The sequence below is a fragment of the Rhincodon typus genome, chromosome 9 (assembly GCF_021869965.1).
Source record: "Rhincodon typus isolate 14 chromosome 9, sRhiTyp1.1, whole genome shotgun sequence".
NCBI lineage: Eukaryota > Metazoa > Chordata > Chondrichthyes > Orectolobiformes > Rhincodontidae > Rhincodon > Rhincodon typus.
In genome coordinates, this window is record NC_063340.1 from 19,160,042 (window position 1) to 19,187,619 (window position 27,578).

General features: G+C 40.2%; 1 protein-coding gene across 5 annotated transcripts in view; it reads left to right on the forward strand.

The window, feature by feature from the left end:
• LOC109910972 (atlastin-2-like) overlaps positions 1–27,578 on the forward strand; it is a 75,804-nt gene that overhangs the window by 40,696 nt on the left and 7,530 nt on the right. For all 5 annotated transcript variants that reach the window (XM_048600674.1, XM_048600672.1, XM_048600675.1 and 2 more), the window contains exons 3-11: positions 467–601; positions 10,381–10,485; positions 12,360–12,410; positions 13,317–13,373; positions 14,323–14,415; positions 14,774–14,912; positions 18,745–18,872; positions 18,983–19,039; positions 20,723–20,794. In XM_048600674.1, coding sequence (XP_048456631.1) covers positions 467–601; positions 10,381–10,485; positions 12,360–12,410; positions 13,317–13,373; positions 14,323–14,415; positions 14,774–14,912; positions 18,745–18,872; positions 18,983–19,039; positions 20,723–20,794 — 837 coding nt within the window. The remainder of the gene's footprint in view (positions 1–466; positions 602–10,380; positions 10,486–12,359; positions 12,411–13,316; positions 13,374–14,322; positions 14,416–14,773; positions 14,913–18,744; positions 18,873–18,982; positions 19,040–20,722; positions 20,795–27,578) is intronic.

Genomic DNA, 27,578 nt, shown 5'->3' on the forward strand with positions numbered 1-27,578 from the left:
TTCACTTACAATGGTGGGGGACTGTGCTGAACAGTGATGTTGCAAAGAGATTTGTTACAGTGCAAATTTCAGAGGGATTTCATGGAAATTGCATGGAATTTGGAGATATCCTGTTTGGAGCAGCCAGTTGTTTATATAATGAGGGATAGGTAGTACTGTTCCAAGTGCTGGATTTGTGACCACATTGCTTTAATTCCTTCACTCAACCACATCCCATATTTTGTATGTTGACATGGCAGCTGTTTCAATCGCTAATTCTAGTGCATTTTACATCCCTAAAACTTGGTCTTTTAATTTTTTTCAAAATCAGGGATTTTATTGGTTACATCTATTAGTAAGGGTAATGTGAACTCCAGGCACAAAATTCAAAGACAACCTTTCGCGACCAAATTATCCTTACATAGCACACATTATTGTAATTAATCCTACAAGTTCTAAATGTGGTATTTGTTTTACATCTCTGCAGAATCCTGATACGTGGCTAGGTGGAGATGATGAGCCGTTAACAGGCTTTACTTGGCGAGGTGGATGTGAACGTGAAACTACTGGAATACAAGTTTGGAGTGAAGTTTTCGTCATTAACAAGTCTGATGGAAGCCAGGTATGCTCAACAATGAACTTGTGCCACCAAAGAAATTTCACACTTTTCATGTGTTTTGGCTTTTTCTATCAATAGGAACATTGTCTGCAAATGCTCTATATTTCCCTGATGTGTGTCTTTTTGATCCATTGATCCAAGGAATTTCAAATTCTCGCCTTTTACTGTTCTGGCTAAGATTAAGTTAACCATTAGTCGTTTTTGGAAGAATGGGGATCTGAAGAAATAGTTTGGTTTGGTGGAGAAGAAATGAAAATATAAAAGCAATCCTTGTCCCCATGGCCACTATCCCTAGCCACCAGTGATCTGTTTTAAGAATACTTTTACACTGAAAACTAGAGAAGTTTGTTATAATAATGTTGAAACAATTGTCATTACTTAATTACAATTCAAGTTTTATCTTGAGTAATTTGAAATCAAAGAAAACCTCAATTTAGCTCTTGGATGATTTTTTTCTTCTCCCCTTCATTGGTCCTTTTTCCCAGTTCTACTAAGGTTACTTCAAATCTCACTCCAAAGTGTAACTTGATCAGCTAAGCTAATGATATTGGATTATCAAGGGAAATTGCATTTCACTAAAGACTGCTAATTCTGGAATCCCATGTAATAAAGATTTTTTTCCCTCGTCACAGTCTGCTGATCTGCCTGTAGAGGATGACAATTGTGTCATTTAGTGTTAGCAAATGAGGGAGGTATGTCCTCCCTATCGAATTTAGAGGAATGAGTATTTTTCCTTGATCAAAATATATTTTTAATAAAAACTATAAAGTTTACCTGTGCTGAAACTGCATATAATAGCTTACAATGTCTTTGAAGAGCTTTGAGCAGTGTTATATTATAACAGAATATGATTAGAAGATGTGAAGAATAGGCGCTTCCTCTGAGGGATACTAGTACCCCATGATCTATATCCTGATGCGAGTTGAGTGCCTTCAGGAGAAATGGATTAAAATGCTTTTTAAAAAATATTACTAAAATATTTTTAATGTACTGTTGTCTGATAAGTTGACCAAAACGATCCAAATGGGCATCTCTGGTGGGTTTATTCGGTGCAACGTGCCTTGCATGCCTTTTATGTTGGAGTTGGTTACTTGGATAATTTAAAATACTATGTAACATTTGAGTAAAATAAAACCAGTAACTGTGGTTGCTGGAGATCAGAAAAACACAAAAACAGAAATTGCTGGGGAAACTCAGCTAGTCTGGCAGCATCTCTGGAGAGAAAAAGCAACAGTGATCCTTCTTCAGAGAAGAACATTTGAGTACTGATTTAATTATCTGGTACAAGACCTTGGGATAAAGGAAGGAGAGTGGCAAGTGATGGTGATACATTGTTCACCTACCCTTCTTGTGAATTATGTTGACCTTATTTTCATGTTTCAGAGAAGGCTCTAGGGAATGGCAAGTTAGACAATTCGGTTGTAATAGGGGAACATTGCTTTTCCAAGGGGGATTGTATTGATTTCCTATTTGATGACATATTCAAAACTGCTTGCCATTTGGAAGTATTTCTGCCCACTAAAAATTAAGATTGACTGACTAGATTTGGATTGTAAAGTTTTGAGAGAAGCTGGTGAATTAAAATAACCAGCATAAACTCTAAATGAAAATCAAAGGCCTTAGCATCCTTCCTAAAATGTGGGGCTCAGAAATGGTCATATTATTTTAAGCATCCAACTGGAAGTTTTCATTATTTTATGTCCTTTTTTACATTCTGCCTCCTTTTGTAAAAGTTTGGATCCAGAATTTTTTTAAAGAACTTTTTTTTTGGCTTTTCCTGCTGCCTCTAAAGATTTACACATGCACATCCAGGTCTGTCTGGACTGTTACTCTTTAAAATTATGCCATTTTAATTTATATTGCCTCATCTCTTTCTTTTACCAAAGTTAATAACTTCATACATCTCTGCTTTAAATTTTATCTGCCCACTTCACTGTCTGAAGTTTGACCTCCCTGAAGTTTACTATTCTCACTGCTTACTGCATTTAAGCTTTATCTTTTGCAAACTTTAAAGTTATGCCCTTATCCCAGTTTTACATAAACTTTGAGCTGGATTTTGAACAACTGGAGATTCTTGCTGCGCGTGTAGGAATTATCAAGAACACGAGTCTTGGAATTTCCATTAGGCAGGGATTACAGGTGAATTGTCCTATCTTGAGTACATCCAATTGTAAGGGAGGGGGAATATTTTTGTAGTAGTGTTGCTGAATTGTAATCATTTCTCGGGAAGGGGAGTTATACATTTTGGGAGCATTGTGGAACATGGCACACCATGGGTAGGGTAGTTTAAGGGTGTACTACACCGTAGTACTGGCACAGCAGAAAGATTATAGACATCCGATTTGATAATTAGGGGTTTGACCATAAGCCTGATGTGACAGAATCCAAAAGGAGTAAATGATAGGAGTGCAATTAGAGAAGAACTTGGAAAAAGAAGATTCAGTTGTCATGGTCCACTTAGAGATGTAGGAAAGAAAAAAAAGCCCTATTAAGTAAATATCAGGGTTTAGAAGTGCATCAAAAAGAAACAAATTCTGGGTATTCCTGGGTTTATAGTCTGAGCTGAGCTGAGAATGGGGATGGGTTAAGCAGATCAGGAAAGTGAAAGATTGGTGAGGAAAGTTGTCCCATTTCATGGGATATTGCCTCCAATACTGGGACATGAAAGAGCGATATTGTTGGGACAGGTTCCACCTGACTCTCTCTGGGACCAACTGAAAGGGATGAGCACGACTTTGGATAGTTAGTCTGCAACATATTTCATATTTATCTACTCCATTTGATTTCTTACTATGGGTTATCATCTCCAGTTTCCTTTTAATTTTTAAATGCCATGTGCATTACTTTATAATCAATTCATCTTATACCAGTTGCTCCTTCTATTTTATTTTCAGTAGTTCTTTTATTCTTTGTTCTAAAAGTGCGTTTGCTTCTTTACCATTTGTTTCCTGTCTTGGTCTGATCTTTATTCTCTAGCCCCACTTATTGCCACTTCAACTATACGTTATTCTTGTTGAATTTGAGAAATGTGACAGGAGGTGATGGCCTGGTAGTATTTTCGCTGGACTATTGATCTGGGGACCTGAGTTTGAATTCCACTACCGCAGATGGTGGAAATTGAATTCAGTAGAAATCCAAAATTAAAAGTCTAATGATGACCATAAATTTATCATTATCATTTGTCAGAATAACCTATCTGGTTCACTAGTGTTCTTTAGGGTAGGAAACTGTCATTCTTACCTGGTCTGGCCTATATGTGACTCCAGGCCCAAGGAAATGTGATTGACTCTTAACTGCCCTCTGGACAGTTAGGGTTAGGCAATAAACATCGGCCTAGCCAATGATACGCTCTTTCTATGAACGAATTTTTTTTTTTTTTTGAAAGTCCATGGTAAGAAATCAGATGAAGTAGTTAAAGCCTGCAATTTATTTCACATTTATTTTCCCCCATTCATTTGTGGGACTTGAGTGTCGCTGAATGGCCAGCATTTATTGCCCATCCCTAGTTGCCCTTGAGAAGGTGGTGGTAAGTGTCGTCTTTAACTGCTGCAGTCTACATGCTGAAGATTGACCCACAATGTCCTTAGGGAGGGAAGTTGAGGATTTTGACCCAGCGACACCGAAAGAACAGTGATATATTTCCAAGTCAGGATGCTGAGTAACTTGAAGGGGAACTTGCAGGTGGTGGTGCTCCCTTGTCCTTCTACATGGAATTTGTTGTTGGTTCAGAAGGTGCAGTCTGAGGATCTTCAGTGAATTTCTGCAGTGCGTCTTGTAGGTAGTACATACTGCTGCTGCTGAGTATAGTAATGGATGCTTGTCAATGTGGTGCTAGTCAAGTGGGCTACTTTTTCCTGGATGTTGTCAAGCTTCTTGAGTGTTGATGGAGCTGCATCTATCCAGGCTAATGGAAGGATTATTCCATCACACTCCTGACTTGTGTCTTGTAGATAGTAGACAGGCTTTTGGGAGTCAGGAGGTGATTTACTTGCTGCAGTGTTCCTAGCTTTTAACATGCTCTTGTAGCCACTGTGTTTATGTGGGGAGTCCAGTCAAATTTCTGGTCTATGGTAACCCTGGGGGTGTTGATGGGGGATTTAGTGATGGTAACACCGTTGAATGTCAAGGAGCAGTGGTTAGATTCTCTTACTGGAGATGGTCATTGCCTGGCATTTGTGTGGTACAGCTGTAACTTGCCACTTATCAGCCCAAGCTTGGGTGTTGTCCAGATCTTGTTGGATTTGAACTTGGACTGCTTTAGTATCTGAGGTGTCACGAATTGTGCTGAATGTTGCACGATTATTAGCGAACATCCCCATTCTGGTCCTTTGATGGGAAGGCCATTGATGGAGCAGCTGAAGATGGTCGGATCTAGAACGCTACCCTGAGAAACTCCTTCATTGATGCCCTGGAGCTAAGATGACTGACGTCCAACAACTGCAGTCATCTTCAATGTGCCAGGTATGACTCCAACCTGTGGATAGTTTGCCCTGATACCCATTGATTCCAGTTTTGCTAGGGCTCCTTCATGCTACACTCGGTCAAGTGCAGCCACGATGTCGAGGGCTCTGTCACTCTCGCATTTCCTTTGACGTTCAGCTCTTCTGTCTGTTTTTGAACCAAGGCTGTAATGAGGTCAGGAGCTGAGTGGTCCTGGCAGAACCCAAACTGGGCATCACCGAGCAGGTGTTGCTTGATAGCACTGTTGATTACACCTTCCATTGCTTTCCTGATAATCGAGAGTAGACTGACGGGGTGATAATTGGGCAAGTTTGTAAGCTGGGCAATTTTCCACATTGTTGGTCAGGTGCTAGTGTTGTTACTGGAAGACTTTGGCTAGGAGAGTGGTATGTTCTAGAGCACAGTCCTCAGAACTTTTTCAGGAATATTGTTAGGGCTCGTAGCCTTTGCACTATCTATTGCCTTCAACCATTTCTTGATACCATGTGGAGTAAATTGAATTGAATTGGCTGAAGACTGGTATTTGTGATGCTGGGGACCACTGGAGGAGCCTGAGATGGATTATCCACTTGGCATTTCTGGCTGAAGTTTGCTGTGAATGCTTCAGCCTTATGTTTTGCCCTGATATGTTAGGCTCTTCCATAATTGAGGAACAGGATATTTGTGGAGCTGTCTCCTTTAGCAAGTTGTTTAATCGTCCACTGCCATTCATAACTGGACGTGGCAGGACTGCAGAGCTTAGATCTAATCTGTTGTGGAATTGCTTAGTTCTGTCTGTCACTCGCTGCTATGCTTTTTGGCATTCAAGTTGTACTGTTTGGTAGCTTCACCAGGTTGGCACCTCATTTTTATATATGCCTGGTGCAGCTCCTGGCATGCCCTCCTGTACTGACCATTTAACTAGGGTTGATCCCTGGGAATGGTTGAGTGAGATATATGCCAGTCATGAGGTTACAGGTTGTGCTGGAGTCCAGTTGTGCTGCTGTTGTTGACCCAAAGCGCCTCATGGATGTTCAGTCTTGAGTTGCTAGATCTCTTTGAAATCTCCTTTGAAATCTGTCCCAATTAGTATGGTGATAGTGCCACACAACATGATGGCGGGTATTCTCAATGTGAAGGTGGGACTTTGTTTCCACAAGGACTGACTGGTGATCTCTGCTGCTGATGCTGTCATGGAAATATGCATCTGCAGCTGGCATATTGGTAAGGATGAGTTCAAGTATGTTTTTTTCCCTTTTGGCACCTTCACCACGCACCGCAGACCCAGTCTGGCAGCTCTGTTCTTTAGGACCCAACTAGCTTGATCTGTACTGCTGCCAATGTTAAAATCCCCCACCCAGAGTTTGTGTCCTTGCCACCCCCTGTGCTTCCGCCAAGAGTTGTTCAGCATGAAGGAGTACCAATTTATTAGCTGAAGGAGGAAGGTATGTGGTAATCAGCAGGAGAGTCCTTTGCCCATATTTAACCTGAAGCCATGAGACATCGTGGGGTCCGGAGTCAATGCTCAAGACTCCAGGCAACTCTCAATTGTGTATACCACTGTGCAGCCACCTCTGCTGAATCTGTTCTGTCAGAATGAAAGCAGATAGCTAGGGATGGTGTTGGTGATGTCTAGGACATTGTCTGTAAAGTATGATTCAGTGAGTATGACTGTCAAATTGTTGCTTGATTAGTCTGTGAGACAGCTCTCCCAGTTTTGGCGCTAGCCCTGGATATTAGTAACAAAGATTTTGCAAGGAAGACAGGTCTGTTTCTGCTGTTGACTTTTCTGGTGTCTAGGTTGATACCAGGTGGTCTATTTGGATTCATTTCTTTGTTGCAACATCGTAGCAAGAGAGACCTTGACTATTCGCTCTATCCATGCCCCTCATGATTTTCTAACCCTCTAGAAGGTCACACCTCAGCGTCTGAAAAAAGGCCTCAGCCGCTTCCTGTAACTCAAACCCTCCAGTCCTGGCAACATCCTTATAAATCTTTTCTGTACCCTCTCAAGTTTAACAACATCCTTCCTATAGGATGGTGACCAGAACTGTATGCACTATTCTAAAAGTGGCCTCACCAATGTTCTGTACAGCCACAACATGACATCCCATCTCCTATACTCAATGCACTGATTAATGAAGGCAGGTGTGCCACCTTCACCACCCTGTCTTTCTGTGACTCCACTTTCAAGAAACTATGCACCAGCACTCCTAGGTCTCTGATCGGCAACACTCCTCAGTGCCCTACCAATAACTGTATAACCCTGCCCTTGTTTGCCTTACCAAAATGCAACCCATCCCACATATCTAAACTAAACTTCATCTGCCACTTCTTGGCCCATTGGTTCATCTGATTTAAGGGTCTGTTATAATGAGAGAATCATTTTCACTGTCCACTACACCATCTATTTTGGTGTCGTCAGGAAATTTACTAACCGTAACTGATATTCACATCCAAATCTTTTAAATAAATGAGAAGAAGCAGTGGACCTAGCACTGATTCGTGTGCACACTGATTCACCGGTCACAGGCCTCCAGTCTGAAAAACAACCATCCACCACCACTCTTTGTCTCCTACCTTCAGCCAATTGGATACAAAATTGGCTTAGCTCCCCCTGGATCCCATGTGATCTAATCTTACTAATCAGTTTACCATGTGGAACCTGTCAGACGCTTTGTTGAAGTCTACACTGACAACATCTACTGCTCTGCCTTTGTTGATCTTCTTTGTAATACCCTCAAAAAAAACTCAGTCAGCCAAAACGAGAGGGCATAGGTTTAAGGTAAGAGGAGAAAGAGGGATAACTTTTTCAGGCAGAGAGTAGTGCATGTATGGAATGAGCTGCCAAAGGACGTGATGGCGGTGGGTACAATTTACAACATTTAAAAGGCATCTGGATGAATTTATCAATAGAAGGGCTTAGAGGGATATGAACCAAATGCTGGCAAATTAGTGAAGGTAGATCACATGGGATTCAGGGAGAGCTTGCCAATTGGCTACAAAATTGGCTTGACAGTAGGAGTCATAGGCTGGTGATAGAGAGTTGATTTTCAGACTAGCGGCCTGTGACCAGCGGTGTTCCACAGGGATTGGTACTGGGTCCGCTTTTGTTTGTCATTTAAATAAATGATTTGGATGAGATTATAGGAAGAACGCTTAGGTTTGCAGAGGACATCGAGATTGGTGGTGTAGTGGACAGTGAAGACAATTACTTAAGGTTACAAAGAGATCTTGATCAATTGGGTCAATGGGCTGATGGGTGCCAGATTGAGTTTAACTTGGATAAATGAAACGGATTGCATTTTGGTAAAATAAACAAGGGCAGGACTTATACAATTAATGGCAGGGCCCTGGGTAGTGCTACAGAACAGAGACATTGGTGAGACCTCTTCTGGAGTAGTGTGTACAGTTCTGGTCACCCTGATATAAGAAGGATATTATTAAACTGGAGAGGATTCAGAAAACGTTTACCAGGATGTTGCTGAGTTATAAAAATGTAGGCTGGTTGTGCTGGGACAACTTTTACTGGACCATAGGAGGTTGAGGGGTGATCTTATAGAGGTTTATAAAATCATGAGGGGCATAGATGAGGTGAATGACAAGGGTCTTTTCCCTAGGGTGGGGGAGTTCAAAACTAGGGCGCATATTTATAAGGTGAGAGGAGAAAGTATTAAAAAGGGAATGAGGGGCAATGGTTTTAAAGTGGTTCATGCCAGAGGAAGTGGTGGATGCAGGTACAGTTACAACATCTAAAAGACATTCAGATATTCATGAATAGGAAAGGTTTGGAGGGATTTGGGCCACATGCAGGCATGTGGGACTAGTTTAGTTTGGAAACAGAATTAGCAATGACTGCTTGGACCAAATGGTTTGTTCCTGTGCTGTATGACACTGACTGCTACGCCATTCCAGAGGACAGTTGAGAGTCAACCACATTGCTTTGGGTCTGGAGTCACATGTAGGCGAGACTATATTTTCTTCCCTGAAGGACATTAGAAAGCTAGATGGGTTTTTTGATGAGTGACAATGGTTTCAATGCCATCAGTCAATTCTTAATTCCAGATACTTTTTATTTATTTGAAATTATTTGCTGTGGCAGGATTCGCACCCTGGATCCCAGAACATTAGCAGAGTTTCTGGATTAATAGTCTAGAGATAATGTCACTAGGCCATTGCCTCAGCTGCATTACATCCTTCCACCTGCGCAAGATGGACAACAGCTACCGATAATGCTCGAACCAGTAATTAGCTTGTGAATTCCCAGCGAAATTGCTGCTCTGTATCCCAGGCTGCTGAAGGAAATGGGAATCATTTCTTGATGAAGTGGGGTAGTGCCAAAGAACTAGATTCACAAATATGACTCCTTATTCAAGAAAGTGTGAGAGGACAATCCCTGTATCTGCTGGCCAGTTACTTTAAGATAAGTATTTTAAAACCTTGCACACCCATAGTATGGTTGGGAGGTGGAGAGAGAAACAGCTTGTATTTGAGACTCTGGGATAATCAGCAGACTGTGTTTGACCAATTTATTTGAATGGAGAATGTTGCTGAAGGAAATGCAGTAGAATTTGTTTATATAGATTTTCAGAAAGTTTTTACAACTTATCATGTTTACAAAATGGAGACTCATGGAATAGCTGGATCATTATCCAATTCAATTATAAAGTTCACGAATTCCTATGGTTACTTTGACTACACCACCTCAGGCCCTGCTTCCAGCAATTCTTTTCTCCCAGTTTCTCTGTCTCCATTGCATCTATTCTGATCATGCTGGTCTGTCCATAGGAATGACCATGTATTCCCAAGATACTTGTCATTTCAATAAACCATCTTACGCTCTTGCTAGCATTTGTGTTCTGGGCCTGCTGCAATGTTTCAATGAAACAATGCCTCATTTACTGCCTAGGCACTTTATAGCCTTGGTCTCAATATTAAATTCCATAAACTTTGGAATTTACTTTGCTGTTAGTATAGAAAACCCATTCCCTCCCTTTCACACCTTAATTTATTTCCATTTTACATCTTTGTTTTCTCTTTCTCCACCATTAACAAACCCTTTGTCTTTTGAACTGGGCCTCTATTTAATTGAATTATATTCAATTTTTTAAAAAAATTCCAACAGTTTTCAGCTCTGAAGAGGAATTATACAGGACTCAATGCTAATCTCTGTTTCTCTCTCCATAGGTGCAACTAGACTTGCCTAGTTTCTCGAAATTCTGTCTGTTCATATTTCCTGCATCTGCAGTATTTTGCCTTTACAGCAAATGTTGGTGTGTTCAAACATTTAGTTTTATATTTTTTAAGAACACTATCTCAAACTTGGAGTCATTTCCTTCTAGGTTGCAGTGCTTTTAATGGATACTCAGGGGGCCTTTGACAGTCAGTCAACCATAAGAGACTGTGCCACAGTTTTTGCTCTCAGCACTATGACAAGTTCAGTTCAGGTAAAGATTGTTTTTTTTTAAACTGCTTACTGGGGGTACAGCATTTTTGTCCTATTGCTATTACATAGTCATTCGTTTGGAGAGATTAAAAGTATCCCAGTTTTAATAATTGGTAATCAATTGTGTAGTTTTTCTGTATAGAATAATTGTTAATGTCTGTGGAATTAAATTTATGATCATTTGTCAGCTTCTCAATAAGACGAGGAGCCAGAAAATGTCATCAGTATATTTAATAATGCAACCATCCACCTGAAAAGATATGTAAGACCATTTAATAATAATCTTTTTAAATAAGTACATTTTTTAAAATGCAAGGCCATATGGAACAGGAAGGAAGTGAGACTGATAGGATCATTTACTCTGAGAATATAGAAGGTATGGTTAGTAAGTTTGTGGATGATACCAAAATTGGTGGCATAGATGATGAAGAACGTTTTTCAAGATTACAAAGGATCTTAATCAAATGGGTTAATGGGCTGAAAAATGGCAGGTGGAGTTCAATCTAGATAAATGGGAGGTATTGCACTTTGGTACAACAAACAAGGTAGGGCTTGTACAATTAATGGTAGGGCCTTGGGTAGTGTTTTAGAACAGAGGATCTGGGGGTGCAGGTACGTAATTCTTTGAAGTTTGCGTCGCATATGGACAGTGTGGTTAAAAAGACGTTTGCACGCTTGCCTTCATTGCTCAGTCCTTTGAGTATAGGAATTGGGAAGTCATGTTGAGGTTGTACAGGACATTGGTGAGGCCTCTTCTGGAATACTGTTTCCAGTTCTGTCACCCAGTTATAGGAAGGATATTAATAAGCTGGAGGGGGTTCAGAAAAGATTTACCAGGATGTTGCCTGGTATGGAAGGTTTGAGTTATAAGGAAAGGCTGGATAGGCTGGGACTTTTTTCACAAGAGCAGTGAAGGACGTGATCTGATAGAAGTTTATGAAATAATGAAGGTACAGATAGAGTTAATGGTAGTTGTCTTTTCCCAAGGATGGGGGATTTCAAGACTAGGGGGCACATTTTTAAGGTGAGAGGAGAGAGATTTTAAAAAAGACATGAGGTACAGATTTTTTACACAGTTGGTGGTTCATGTGTGGAATCAACTGCCTGAGGACCTGGTGGGTGTGGGTACAGTTACAACATTTAAAAGACATTTGCATAAGTACATGAATAGGAAAGGTTTGGATGGATTGAAGATTTGAGTTAGCCTGGATAGGCTGGGACTTTTTTCACTGGAGTATAGGAGGTTGAGACGGAAACCTTAAAGAAGTTTATAAAATAATGAGGGACATGGTCAGAGTTAATGGTAGTTGTCTTTTCCCTAGGGTGGTGCTGTATGCATTTGACTCTAGTAGCATGGACACTGGACCAAATGTGGGTGTTGCTGGCAAGTACAGCATTTGTTGTGTATCCCTAATTGTGTTTGAAGTTGATGATGAGGTACCTTCTTGAACTCCAGCAGCCTTTGTGGTGTAGGTATACACACAATCCTATTTATGAAGTGAGTTCCAGGATTTTGATCTTGTGATGATGAAGGAACATAGTACAGTTCCAAGTCAAGATGGTATGTGACCTAGGAACTTGCAGATGGTGGTGTTCCCAGGTGTCTGCTGTCACCCTCTTTCTAGATGGCAGATGGCATGTGTGTAGACGTAGTGTCTGAGGAAGCTTGATCTGTTGCAGTGCATTTTGTGAATGGTGTACACTACTAACAATTATGTTGTGGCTGAGGGAGTAGAGTATGTAGGTGATGGATGAGATATTACTCAAGTGAGCTGCTTGCTTTCTCCTGGATTGGAGCTGCATTACTACAGGCAACTGGATGATAATTATCACATTTTTGGAAACAAGTGTTTTTTTCTTTTTTCTTTGTTATAGGTATACAATTTGTCTCAGAACATTCAAGAAGATGATCTGCAACACTTGCAGGTATCATAGCCAATTTTTCTTTTATCCATTAACGGAATGAGGAAGTTGTCAGCTAGGCCAGCGTTTATTGCTTTGTCCCTAACAGTTAAGAGTCAACCACATTGCTGTGGGTCTGGAGTCACCTGTAGGACAGACAAGGTAAGGATAGCAGTTGCCTTCCCTAAAGGACATAGGTGAGCCAGGTACTGTTTTTTCCAACAGTTGACAATGGATTCATCTGCCATGGTGGGATTCAGACCCAGGTCCCCAGAACACTACCCGGGTCTCTGGATTAATACTCCAACGATAATACCATTGGGCCATTGCTTGCTCCTAAATATGTTAGGAGGAAACCTTAATAGATTAGCCTTTAATATTTTGACATATTGAAGACCATGATTCCAGGTTCAGAAACTAAATTGCATTGAGATATATTTCAATATACCAATATTTACTTGAGTTTGGCGAATTATTTCGACCTGGTAGTGATTCTCTTGCAAATTATCTCTAACTTGCCCAACTGTAGCCAAAAGCTGCCAGCTCATTTCCAACAAGTTTCTGTTCTCCACCCTCCTAATCCAGAATGAGCCCTAACTTGAGTTTTCACAGTCTGATCATTGCTGACTCATGTTTATCAGCATCTAATAGATCAGTCCTCCATGTTGGAGCTAATTCAACATGTTTATACTCATTAGGTTTAGGAATACAGATGTTCAAAGTAAATGCCAGCAAGGTGAGTGTGTCTGCCTCATACAGTGTCACCATGCCAGGAGAGAAGGACTGAGCAGAACCAGGAGTGTCTACCAGTTCTTGCTGCCTCAAACTTCTGATACCTACAAAACGTATTATTTCTGTATTCAGCTAGAACTTCAAAGCATGAATCTATGCAAACTTCATGATTACGTAAACCTTTTTGTGCTCTTGTAGCTCTTCACGGAATATGGCCGACTGGCAATGGAAGAAGTGTATCAAAAACCCTTCCAGGTTTGTGTATTTAATGACTTTTTTGTATTGTGGTTGCTTTCCATGTTTGTTAGGTGCAAAATTGTTTCATGATTCTATTCCTTCGGAGGTCTAGAACTTTTGCAATGTTACCCAAAACCTTGTGATGAAAATTACCAGTTTATTTCTTAGATAGCTATGCACATATTCAAGATAACTGGATTCAACCTTTATTAATAAACTTATAGATCCCTCAAATATCAGGCAGGAGCAGCAAATGTTGGCAGAACAAAAGTTTACATTTTTTCACATAGCCAACTAGGCCCAATATTTGTTTCTGTTTGGCTATGCAGCTGAAACCTAATTCAAACCACAAAAACAATATAAAGATGGCTGATTTGTCCCAACTGTTAGACGCAGCTGGATACTTAACTGCATAAAGCCATAAGATATAGAAGCAATATTAGACCATTCAGCCCATCAAGTCTGCTCCACCATTTGATATGTTTCTTAACACCATTCCGCTTCCTTCTCCCTGTAACCCTTGATCCCCTTACTAATCAAGAACCTATCATTCATGGAGGAGAATGTGTTTATCAATTAATTGTATTAAGAACAGACATTTAAATATTTACAATTGTGGAATGTTGAGTTTTCGAATTTACAGTGGGTCTAGCATGCATTGTTGACTTGTCTATTACAAGATCATGGGCTCATATTTCGCTGAGACTTGAGCACTTGATTTTGGCTGATACTTCAGTACAGTACTGATTGAGTGCTCTGGTGTTAAATGAAGGATTTAAACCATGGTCCTGCTTACCTGTTCAAGTGATGTAAAAGATTCTTTAGCACCATTCAAAGGGGGCAAAAGAGCTCTTTGAGGGGTAGACATTGAGATGTTCCGATGGGAAGGACTATATGCAAGTGCAGACTCCTTTTTGAGTTGCAGAAAATAAATTCAAATAAAGTTAATTGTGTTCTTTCCATGTAGACTCTTATGTTTTTAATAAGAGATTGGAGTTATCCCTATGAACATCCATATGGATTGGAAGGAGGGAGGAGCTTCTTGGAAAAACGGTTGGAGGTAAGATTTTAAATGTTATCCTCTGCCCGACATCAGCAGAAGAAACAGTTCACCTGTTGAAATGTTGAGAGGTGATCTGCTATTGCTGGTTTGACATGCCTGTTAAAAATGGAAAAGTGTTCCTCCAGCATTTAAATTTTTAATTATGAAGATAAGACTTGGTGTTTGCTCGATGCTTTTAACTTTAAAAGATCTTACTGGAAGTGTTTGGGAGAAAAGTTACTCCTATGATGCTGCTTGGCCTGCTGTGTTCATCCAGCCCTGCACCTTGTTGTCTCGGATTCTCCAGCATCTGCAGTTCCTACTAATACTGAGCTACAGTTGTCTTTCTTCAGTTGACTATTATTTTATTCCTTAGATAAAACAAAATCAGCACGAAGAGCTACAAAACGTGAGGAGACATATTCATTCCTGTTTTGCCAAAATCACCTGCTTCCTAATGCCACATCCAGGTCTGAAGGTTGCCACAAATCCTAGTTTTGATGGAAGATTAAAAGGTATTCGAATACTACCTGAAGTTGCGTGCATATAATTGCTGCATAATAAATTCTGTTGGTTGAGGTGACCTGTTTGTTTTGTGACTAGATATTTGACCTTTTTAAAATTCTGTTGTGTATATTCATGAAGAGAATAGGAATCAGAAGTTTAAGTAATAATATTTTCTGATATTTTAAAATTCTTAAGTAGGATTGCTTTTGGCTCTCATAACTTGCATCCATTTATTTTTAACATTGAACCTCATTTTAGTTGCCTTGTAAATGAATTGATAGTGAGAATATTATGACAGGATTCCCCTGAGTTACTGACCCCCATGTTCTCATTCTTGTGTAAGTATTGTCCTTAAATTTTACTTTGCCTTGTGTTACTGATAGATTTTTATTTGTTATAGGCCAGCATATCGTGCCCACCCCTGGTTTTTCTGGTGAACTTCAGGAGTTGCTTGTTGAATTGTCACAGTCCTAGGGTATACATACATCCATAATGTTGTTAGTAAGGGATTTCCATAATTTTGACCTAGCAACGTAATTCCAAGTCAGGATGGTGCCTGGCTTGGGGGGAATCTTGCAGAAAGTTATGTTTCCATGATGCCCTTGTCCTTCTACATGGTTAAGTTGTGATTTGGAAAGTTCTGTCGAAGCAGCCTTGGTGAGTTATTGCAGTGCCTCTTGTAGATGGTACACTGCCACTGTGTTGATGAAAGGAGTAAATGTTGAAAGTAGTAGATGGTGTGCCAGTCATGCAGGCTGTTTCATCCTGGATGGTGTCGAGCATATCATATGTTGTTAGAGTTGTACTCATCGAGTGGAGAGTATTCAATTGTACTACTACTTTATGCTTTGTAGATAGTGGACAGGCTTATTGCAGAATACCCAGTTTCTCACTTGATGTTATAGCCACAGTATTTGTGTGGCTTGTCCAGTCAGTTTCTGACCGATGGCAATTCCCCTGGGTTGTTCATAGTGCAGGATGCAGCAATGACTGTTCTACTGAATGTCAAGGTGCAATTGTTAGGTTCTCTGCAGGGATGATCATTACCCGGTACTTGTGTAGCACAAATGTTACTTGCCATTTAGCAGCCCAAGCCTCAATTTTGTCTAGGTCTTATGCATGTACATGGACTGCTTCATTTTTCATGAGTGATGAATGTTGCTGAATAATGTAGAATCATTAGTGAACATCCCCACTTCTGACTTTTTATGATAGAGGGAAAGTCATTAACGAAACAGCTGAAGATAGTTTGGTTTAGGATACTACCTTGAGGAACTTCTGCAGTAATGTCCTTTGACAGGGTGATTGACTACCAGCAGCCACGACCGTCTTTCTTTATACTAGGTATGATGCCACCCAGTGGAGAGTTTTTTTCCCAGATGCAAGTGCTGCTTGAAAGCACTGCCAATGACCCTTTCCATACGCCTCTGTTAACATAAAACGTCAAGTATTGCATTTGAACTTCAAATAATCTTGATTCAAGGTTTAAAAAAATCTGACAGTTCAAGACATTACATCTAAAAATGATCTGAAGTCCATTTTTTGTGCAGAGCATGAGAATCTCAATTTCTAAGATTCTAAAGTATTCATCTCCCTGCCTGCATTACAGTTTGGCATTAAGTTTGACTTGCGAGTTCTATTGTTTAATGTGTTGGGCTGTAACAAAGCTTTACCTATTTAGGATGATGGGAGACAAAATGATAATTGATGTTTTTATTGCCATTGCGGTCACGCTATCCAATGGCAGTTTTTGCATATTCCCCAAAGAAAAGTTGATCACTCATCCAGTTTTTCTGGCCCAACGAAATGGCAGAAACTTCATGAATAAAGGCCTGCATTAACTCTCAATGTAACCACTGATAACCTTTTGTGGTCCTGTTCTAAATGCTTTGTTTTTGTATCTGACACAATTTTTGCAGGAATCTATAGTTGGATTAGCACTGGGAGAGGAGTACACTTTGTTTTCAGTTCAATGGTGAAATTTCCAACTTAAGACAAATGTTGGTCTGGCTTTTACAGCATGCCTGATGGGTTTGGATGCAACTGTTTATATTGAGAAATGGTAAATGTCGAACAAAGTTGCTTCATTTAGAACAGTTGAGAGACCAAGAGCTAATTTTTCCCAGTTATATTTTGAAGATTATGGGGCAAGTACAGTATTGAACATTCTGAGTACCTTGCTTCCTAAACTCAACCATCACCTATTTTAACTGTTCATCTTGCTATAATGATTTTCCGAAGTTAAACGCACGGCAACATGATTATCATACTCATCTGGTGTCCCACAGAATACTAATTGCCATTTTGGGGTAGTTTTTAAATACTTGTGGCTCCATCATTCACCCCTAATATTTTAGATTTGCATGTTTCTTTAACCTTTCAGATTTGCTATTTAACTATTTACTATCACACCCATCACTTTTTACAGCCCAAGTTGATTTTTTTTCCATTTAAAAATGTGTGGGGGCAGATGTTGGTTTCACTGTTTTTCTGATCATTATTAAAGGTGGTGCTCCACTCCTTGCAGTTGCATAAAACAGACATAGACATGTAAGATTCTGGGCAGAATTCAGCTATTTCTCTGCTCCAGTGGAGAACTAGGTTTTGGCAACTTGATGGGGGAGGGATAGTATTGAACTTGACAATTGGAAGAATTGAGACGAAAGGAACAGAGCTGTTGAATACTGATTTTGGTGGAGCCAGGAACAGCACAGATTCTTGGGCTAATCCTGGAGGCCAAAAACTGGTGACATAGCCCTTGAGAAAGAAACTGAGTCAGTCCTTTAGCTCCATTAGATGACCTTGGTGCAAGAAGAGTGTCATGACCCATGCTTTGACTGTTCCTGCCATTGCTCCCCATACTTGTCTTCACCCTTTAAATAGCCAAGCAGCTTTAAACCTCCGACCAACACCACTAAGAACATCCGCTCTTTGCAGGAGTGTAAGCCAAACCTGTTTGTTTCTGTGAATTACACTCTTTCTGCTTCTCTCCGTCCAGTTACAGTTTAAGTATAGGTTAGAAGCTCTCCCCCCAGAATTTCTGGCCTTGACTGGAGAGTAGCCAGAATTTTTTATATTTCAAAATTTCTCTTCAATAGTTGTACCTGTCTTTCAAGAGAAATAACAGTAGTTAGGTGAAAGATTGAGAAAATTCAGTGCATAATAGCAGCCTTTTATTGTTTTTGCAAGGAGCTCCTAACTATAACTAGATGGTCATTAAATTTAGATTAAGATTTGAAAGGAAGAACATAAAAAATAGGATCAGGAGTGGATCATCAGACAACTTTGTTCAAAAGTAGTTATTAAAACAAAATCTGAAACGCACAACAATTTGTTCATGTTATGTAGTCAACCAGAATAGTTTCAAAGCTTAAATTAACTGCTGGCATCCTATACACCAAACAGAAAATGCACTAAGGGAGTATAAGTCGAGGAACATAAACAGTTAGCTCTACACGCTTGTGACAACTTTTCAGTTCTTTTCTGATTCTGTTTTGGATTTCCAGTATTCACGGTATTTTTTTTTGATCATTACATTGTACATGGATAATAAAATATATGGACTGGTGATTATGTTTCACCTTCTATATAATTTTATGGATGATGGGCCAACAGCTGTAAACATTTTTTAAACCATTTAGGCCACTCTTTTTAATAATTATTTGCATCGAATTTTGGGGTGTGACTTAGCCTAATTTATTAAATTCTCGTATTCTATTTAAAAGAATATTGTATTGTGAAACAAGCTACTTGAGTGAAGACTGCGAGTTGATATGTTTACTTTAGGAATAGCTGTTGTAATTTATTATGATTTGCAAATTTAGTATTTTATCCTAATAGATATTGATGGTGACTTCAAGATGGAGCTCCACAATGTAGTGCCATTTCTACTGTCTCCTGAAAATTTAGTGGAAAAGGAAATTGGAGGGTCTAAGGTGACTTGTCGAGACCTTCTTGAATATTTCAAGGTAGGAAAAGTAAACAGTATCGTTTTTTTTAAAGCTTTTGTTGCAATTGTTTAATTCAGAAGGCTGTGTTAGCATATCAATAATCCAGTAATTTTTTTTGTGCCCTTCAGGCCTACATCAAAATTTACCAAGGAGAGGAACTACCTCATCCAAAATCTATGCTACAGGTACTTTTTAAAAATCCCTATCTTAAAAATATATATCTTCTACATATATATCTTGGTACTGATTTGATCAAGAAAAATATTTATACATATTCTCTTTCGAATGTGGATTAGAGATGGGATCAAGAGTAACATTGACAAAACTTCAACTCACAAATATTATCTTTTTGGCATACATGTTCCAGATTCCTTCAAACAAAATTAATATTGCTGTCAGCGAAGGATATCGAACAAGTTGGCACGGTGGCTCAGTGGCTGGCACTGCAGCCTCACAGCACCAGGGACCTGGGTTCGACTCCGGCCTTGGGTGACTGTATGGAGTTTGCGCGTTCTCCCTGTCTGTGTGTGTTTCCCCTCACAGTCCACAGTGCAGGTTAAATGGATTGGCCATGCTGAGTTTGCTATAGTGTGCAGGCTAGGTGGATTTGCCATGAGAAATGCAGGGTTACAGGGATGGGGTACGTGGGGTGGGCCTGGTTGGGATGCTCTTTGGCGGGTCGCTGTGGACTTGATAGGTCAAATGGCCTGCTTCCACACTCTAGGGATTCTGTAATTCTAAGTCAGACTTTTTCCTAAGTCTTACTTTCTTCTAATACATGCCTTCATTTTAGTGACTAGTTATTTGCTAATGGGCAACACAGCTGGATTCTTAATGGTTTTTATGTACCTACAATGTTGTATTTGTAATATATTTATTAATTGCCAAAGGAAATAATCACCTATCTGTGGAAAGTGTTTTATAAATGTGTGATGCTTATACCTAGATTGTCAGAATTATTGAAAACTATATGCCGCAAATGGAAGATTTCAATTTCAAGCTTCTGTGCAGCATCGTGCAAATTAATGTTTAAAATTTTGACCTAAATCAAATTCTTTCTGATGACATTAACCTGATGGCATATTTGAAATCAGCTGTTGAGTTCTAGCTCACTGTTGATCAAATGCATGACCATAGCGTTGAGTCAATCAGTACTTTAGTAGAAAATTTTATTCTTGTATCAAATTAAAATATTGTCATATTTCTTCAAATCTGTTGTAGATTTATCATCCCCAGTGAGAAGATCATGCTCCCATTATACTTCTCTTCCCAAAGAGAATGCATTTGCCTCTCAAAGATGTGCAGTTGTAAGAGGTATATGAGAAATGGACATGTTGCAATGGAGCTCTGGTACTTGTAGCTAGCTGCATTTGAAATGTCCAAATACTTTATTTTCCTTGGTTGCCCTGCTATCAGATTATTCATACAAAGTTGTTACTAAGTCTGAGTTTGTTTTTTTTAATTGTGCTCTGGTTCTAGTAGCTTCCTTTTGAGTAATTCTGGATTTGTAACTCTCTCTGCCCCTTTGGGAAGAAGTGGAAACTGAAGCATTGGGCTAATCACTTCCAATATCATCTCGAATGCTATTGATTCAGTTTCTGGTGAACTGACTCCCAGATCCTTGCATAATAATCATGCTGGCTTCCATAGAACTGAGAGCTTTTGAACGGACAAAAGTTTTGAACTGCAAAGTGCAATCAGATATCTGATTTAGTCGTGATTAATGGTTATGTACATCCATCTATCTCAAAGATTGATTCTGAAAAACGGAAAGAGTGAAGATTATTCAGTTCTTTGTGTGTGAAATCTCTCCTCTCAGGCGAAAGACGGTAAGAGAAGGATTAATTAAAGTAGTAATTGTTTTACAGGCAACAGCTGAAGCCAACAATCTAGCTGCTGTAGCAGGAGCAAAAGATGTCTACACCAAAGCCATGGAGATGGTATGCAGTTATGTTCCTCTGAAAAATGACCTGTATTCTGTGATGCAGTACAAATGTTCTGTTTTTGTATAGTGTTGATTCTGCATCTTGTATTATGTCTCTATATCATTTCCATGGCTTTAATTTCTGGTATGGTACTAACCACACTTCAAGTTTGATGGAGGAAATTTTTTTAATACTGTTGCCTATATTATGCAAGAGTAAAGTGAAGTGAGTTTCAAACATTTTCTATCTGTCAATGATAATGGGCAATCTATACAACATCCAAATTTTTGATCTGTTGTTTAGCTAGTCAGTTTAATTTGAGTTCATTGTTTTAAACATACTAGCAAATTGATAACACTTATAATTTTCTAACTTAATACACTACAAGTTCCTATATATAATTCCTGTGTACATCCAGTTAATAAAACCATAAGACACGGGAGCAGAAGATTTGCATTCACGTGCTCCATTCTGTTTGTGCACCACCCTTAAAAATGTGCATTTAGTTTCCATTGCCTTTCCTGATTCGTGCTTCCAAAATGGTTTTCCAGACTTCTCTGAGTTGAAGTCATGTCTGCTGTAATAACTTCAAAGCTTAGCTCTGCTAGTTAACTTGTTAAAAACAATCCTTTAACACAATTAATTAATACAATTAATTCGCAGTTCAGAGGAAGGGTCACCAGACCCCGAAACTTTAACTCTGTTTTTCCCTTCACAGATGCTGCCAGACCTGCTGAGCTTTTCCAGCAACTTTGTTTTTGTTCCTGATTTACAGTATCTGCCGTTCTTTCGGTTTTTAATTAACACTTATTACAGAGTGCATTACACAGTCCTTGCATGCCTAGTTCCCACATTCAACTGCAGGGCAAGTCTCCACATGCCTCTGCAGATTTCCCACTCTGTCCCAGATTGGACTGGCAATTCACATGACTCCTCCCTCAGAGCTCATTCATAAACCCACCTCTTTTATTACACATTGAATAATTAAAATACAAAATTATCAAAACAGTAATGGAAATGAACATTTTTACATTAGTCCATCAATATCTTAACCTGACAGGTGATTTTATTTTCTCGTAATGTTACTTAACTGACTGAGACTCTTTGAATGAGAGAGTTACTGTTGGATTCATTTCACAAGGAATTGCTTATGGTGCCATTGGTTCACCTTCCTTTGTTTCCTGTGGTATAGCAGTCTGGCCTATTTATGGCAAATCTGAGGTTTCAGTCCCCAGGCAACACGCACTTCCTGCTGGCATCATTGGATCAGATCATAACATTGGCTCGTGGAACGGCACTTGCCCACAGAAAAGGTGTGGATACTTGGTTAAAATCTTAGCCTGTTCTGGCTACAGTGACTCCTGGAACCCAGTTCTTCACCAACACTGGATTGTCTGTCTCAAATGCTCCTGCACTTTTAAAAGAATCATGGTTCCTCTGTCTTTGATTCCAGTCTCCCTGCTAAATTTCGGAACATCAACTTAATCTAATCTAAACTGAAGATGCATTAACAGCTCAGCTGTGGGGAGACCCAGTGGTCATATATGGGGTTATCCTATACGATGACTAAAAACCTAGTCAACTTGGTGTTTTAACGGCAAGGTGGTTGCTTCTTCAAGCCATCCTTAAAAGTCTTCACTGCTCTCTCGTCCAGTCCATTGGACGAAGGACAGTACATTGCCTTTCTGATATGTTTTATTTCATTATAAATCATACAATTCTAAAACAAGGCACTAGCAAAATTTGTTCCGTTGTCCGAAACAGAGGCTTCAGGTACCCTGTGAAACACTAGTGAGGGTTTTCAACTGTGCCGTATACAGTTGTGGACCTCCATTCACTTTCGAACGAGCATACACTAACAACAAAACATTGTGCCCATAAATGGTACCACATAGTTGATGTGAATCCTAACCCATTGTCGACTAGGCCATTCCCATGGATGTAGTGGAGCTGCAGCAGATACCTTCTGAAAATGGCACTGATTGCATTGCTTTACCACTCCTTCAATTGCTACATCAATGCCCAGGCCACTGAATATAGCTTCTCGCTCACATCTTCATTCTTAGACCTGCCTAGGTGGGTACTGTGTAACTGTTCTAGTAGTAATTCTGTTCCTGGCCCAGGAATAACCACTCTTGATCACAGGGATGATAACCATTCTCTCAACTAAGCTTATTTTTCCTGTTCTGCTAAGGCTTAATTTCTTAAAAGTCTTTTCATTTCTGCCAACCATACAGTATCATTGGTTTCACTTTTGATAACTGTGGATAAACAAAGAACAATGAACAATACAGCAGAGGAACAGGTCCTTTGGCCCTCCAAAGCTGTGCCAACAAATTTTGCTCTTCCATATTAAAATTGTCTTCACGTAACAAGATCCATAGCCCTCTATTCACTTTCTATTCATGTGTTCGCCCAGGTGCTTCTTGAATGCTGCTATTGTGTCTGCTTCCACCACCCCTGGCAGCGCATTCCAGGCACTCACCACCCTTTGTGTGAAAAACGTGCCTTGCACATCTCTTTTTAAACTTGTCCCCTCACACCTTGAACCTGTGTCCCCTAGTAATTGACCCCTCCACCTTGAGGGAAAAAAAACTCATACTTTCCACTCTATCCATGCCGTTCACAATCGTATAAACTTCTATCAGGTCACCCCTCAACCTCCTGCATTCCAGTGAAAACAAATCTTGTCTATCCAACCTTTCTTCATAGCTAATGTCCATTATGCCAGGCAACATCCTGGTAAACATTTTCTGTGCTCTCTCCAAAGCATCCACATCCTTCTGGTAGTGTGGTGACTAGAACTGTATGCAATGTTCCAAGTGTGGCCTAACTGAAGTTCTGTAAAGCTGCAGCATAACTTGTCTATGCTTGTACTCAGTGCCACGCCCAATGAAGGCAAGCATGTCATAAGCCTTTTTTACTACCCTATCTACCTGTGCTGCCACCTTCAGTGATCTGTGGACCTGCACACCCAGATCTGTCTGCATATCCATACTCCTAAGGGTTCTGCCAATCACTATATAATTTCCACCTGTACTTGACCTTCCAAAATGCATCACCTCACATTTGCCCATGCCTCCAACTAATCTATATCCTGCTGTATCCTCTGACAATCCTCCTCACTATCTGCAACTCCTCCAACCTATGTATCATCTGTAAATGTACTAATTAGACCAGCTACATTTTCCTCCTAATCATTTATGTAGATCATGAATAGCAGAGGTCTCAGCATTGATCCCTGTGGAACATCACTAGTCACAGTCCTCCATACCACCGCTACCCTGTCTCCTATGACTAAGCCAGTTCTGTAACCATCTTGCCCGGTCACCCCTGATAACATGTGACTTCACCTTTTGTACCACTCTACCATGAGGGACCTTATCAAAGGCTTTACTGAAGTCAGTGTGGACAACATCGACCGCTTTTCCTTCATCAATCATCTTCATCACCTCCTTAAAAAAAAACTCTATCAAGTTGGTGAGGCATGACCTTCCCCACACAAAATATGCTGTTTATTGCTAATCAGTCCATTTGCTAAGCTTATAAATCTTGTCCCTGAGAATCTTTTTTGATAATTTACCTACCACTCACGTGAGGCTCACAGGCCTGTAATTTCCTGGGTTATCCCTGTTACCCTTTTTAAACAATGGGATAACATTAGCTATTCTCCAGTCCTCTGGGACCTCACCTGTGGCCAAAGAGGATACAAAGATGTCCGTCAGTACTCCAGCAATTTGTTCTCTTGCCTCCCTCGATTATTCTGGAATAGATCCCAACAGTACCCGGGGACTTATCTATCTTAATACTTTTTAAGCTGTACAACACCTCTTCCTTTTTAATAGCAACTTGGCTTAGAAAAATGCAACACTTCCTTCCCTGAGAACATCCCCCACCAATTCCTTCTCTTTTTGGCAAACACTGATACACAGTATTCATTTCTGCTCCTATTCTTATGGTCTTATAGTCTTAACTATTATGGCTGAGTCCACCCAAACTGGGCAACAGTGTTAGTTCCACTGCACAGGCTGAGGGGAGACAGAAGGGCTTGATAGAAGTCTATAAAATTATGAGATGCATAGATAGGGTTGATGGTCAGAATCTTTTTCCCAGAGTAGAATTGCGTAATACTAGGGGGCATGCATTTAAGGTTTGGGGGGGAAAGATCAAAGGAGACTCGGGGGCAAGTTTTTTTACACAATGTGGTAGGAGTCTGGAACACACTGCCAGGAGTGTTGGTGGAGGCAGATAAAATAGGGACATGTAAGGGACTTTTAGATAAGCTCATGAATATATAAGGAACGGAGAGATATGGACCAATGGCAGGTAGAAGGAATTAGTTTAATTTGGCTTCATGTTTAGTACAACATTGTGGGCCGAAGGGCCTGTTCCTGTGCTGTACAGTTCTGTGTTCTCTATACATAAATCTCTATCTATCTATCCCAGGATGATAATCAGTGGTATATCCATAAGCCAGCAAGGGCAGCACCTAATGCTGTACCTGAGCCGAAGCTATTGGTGGAATCACCTTATCTTCCTTGAATAAACCCTGCAGTGAAATGCCTCCCATGTAGGTATTGATGGAAATTTTTGATGCCACAAATGATCACTATGCCCTCTCTCTCAACTTGTGAATAGTTGCTCTACATGTGTAAGGGTTCTGGACACATTTCCCACAGGTCTGTCTGAACCATCATTCATCTGTGTGATAAAGTTGCCCAATACCACAGGGGATGTGTCATGTTAGTATTGTCTTTTTGGTGCAGTTGAAGCGTACCAGTAAACATGACGATTGGAATACCTGCTTAACCTGGTAAAATATCTCTTTTTTTTGTCTGTGGTGCTTTCATCTCTGGTGTTTCTTTAATAATGTGCAGTGGAACTAACATTGTTGCCCAGTTTGGATGGATTCAGCCATAATAGTTAAGACCATAAGAATAGGAGCAGAAATTAGGCCATTCGGCCCATCGAGCCTGCTCCACCATTCAATCATGGCTGATAAGTTCCTCAACCCCATTCTCCTGCTTTTTCCCTGCAACCCTTGGTCCCCTTAATAGTCAAGAACCTATCTATCTCAGTCTTAAATGTACTCAATGACCTGGCCTCCACAGCCTTCTGTGGCAGTGAATTCCATAGATTCACCACTCTCTGGCTGAATAAGTTTCTCCTTACCTCTGTTCTAAAAGGTCTTCTCTTTACTCTAAGGCTGTGTCCTCTGGTCCTAGACTGTCCTACCAATGGAAGCATCTTCCCAACATCCATCTTGTCCAGGCCATTCAGTATTCTGAAAGTTTCAATTTGATCCCCCCTCATCCTTCTAAACTCCATGAGTATAGTCCCAGAGTCCTCAAACTTTCCTCATATGTTAAGCTTTCCATTCCTGGTACCCTACTTGTGAACCCGCTCCAGGACCAGTACATCCTTCCTAAGATATGGGGCCCAAACCTGTACACAATACTCCAAATGTGGTTGACCAGAGCCTTATAAATCCTCAGTAGTACATCCCTGCTTTTATATTCAAGTCCTCTTAAAATAAATGCCAACATTGCATTTGCCTTCCTGATGACTGACTCAACCTGCAAGTTGGACTAGAACTCCCAAGTCTGTTTGCACTTCAGACTTCTGAATTTTCTCCCCATTTAGAAAATAGTCCTTGCTTGTATTCTTCTTACCAAAGTGCATGATCTCACACTTCCCACGTTGTACTCCATCTGCCACTTCTTTGCCCACTTTCTTAACCTGTCCAAATCCTTCTGAAGCTTTGCCACCTCCTCACCATCTCCAGAAAAGATTTGAGTTCAGGGCTATTTTTAAGGGTCAGCACCTCCTTGATTGCTTTTGCCTTGTCCTCTATGGGGTGCAACCCCTGTGTTTCCACCCGATAATGCAGGTAAACCATCTCATTAGCCTGGAAAGTGCACTTCTCTCTTGAAGGTACTCCTGCTTCCTGGAATCTCTTTAGTATTGCTTCTAAATTTGACACGTGCTCTTCTTCATTTGGTCCTGTTACTAATATGTCATCCAAGTACACCTTAACACCCAGCAAGTCATGCAGTAAACTCTCTGTGGTTCTCTGGAATATAGCATACACTGAAACTCCAAAAAGTAAGCGGGTATTGTAGTAGAGCACTTTACGGGTGTTTAAAGTGACACGTTCCCTTGAGACATTGTCCAGCTTCAACTGCTGGTAGACATGACTCACATCTAACTCAGTGAACACTTGACCTCCCAGCCTGTTTCACATTTAGATCTTCAATTTTGGGGCAGGGTACTTGCCTAGATCTGCAGCTTTGCTCACTATCTACCTGTAGTCCCTACAGATATAAATATTTTTATCCCGTTTCACTACTGGCACAATGGGTGCTGCCCATTCTGCAAATTGGACCAGTTGAATGATGCCAGTAATGTAATTAAGGGTAAAGGACATCTTGAATATTCTACAGGTCAGAGAACTAGCTTGGATTTTTTAAAGGGCAGGCTGTGTCTGAGTAACCTGACGTATTTTGATGGAGCAAATTACTGCAGATGCTGGAATCTGTACTGAAAACAACAAACACTGGAAATCGCAATGGGAGAGAGAGCAAGCTAACGCCTCAAATCTAAATGATTATACATCAGAGCTGAAGTGAAGTGTGGAGGGGGCAACATTTGTGCTATAATTGGAGGGGTTGTAGAGTGCTGGGGGAGAAAAGATGTTAACAAGGTGTAGAGCTGGATGAACACAGCAGACCAAGCAGCAACATAGGAGCAGGAAGGCTGACGTTTCGGGCCTAGACCCTTCATCAGAAAAAAGGGTCTA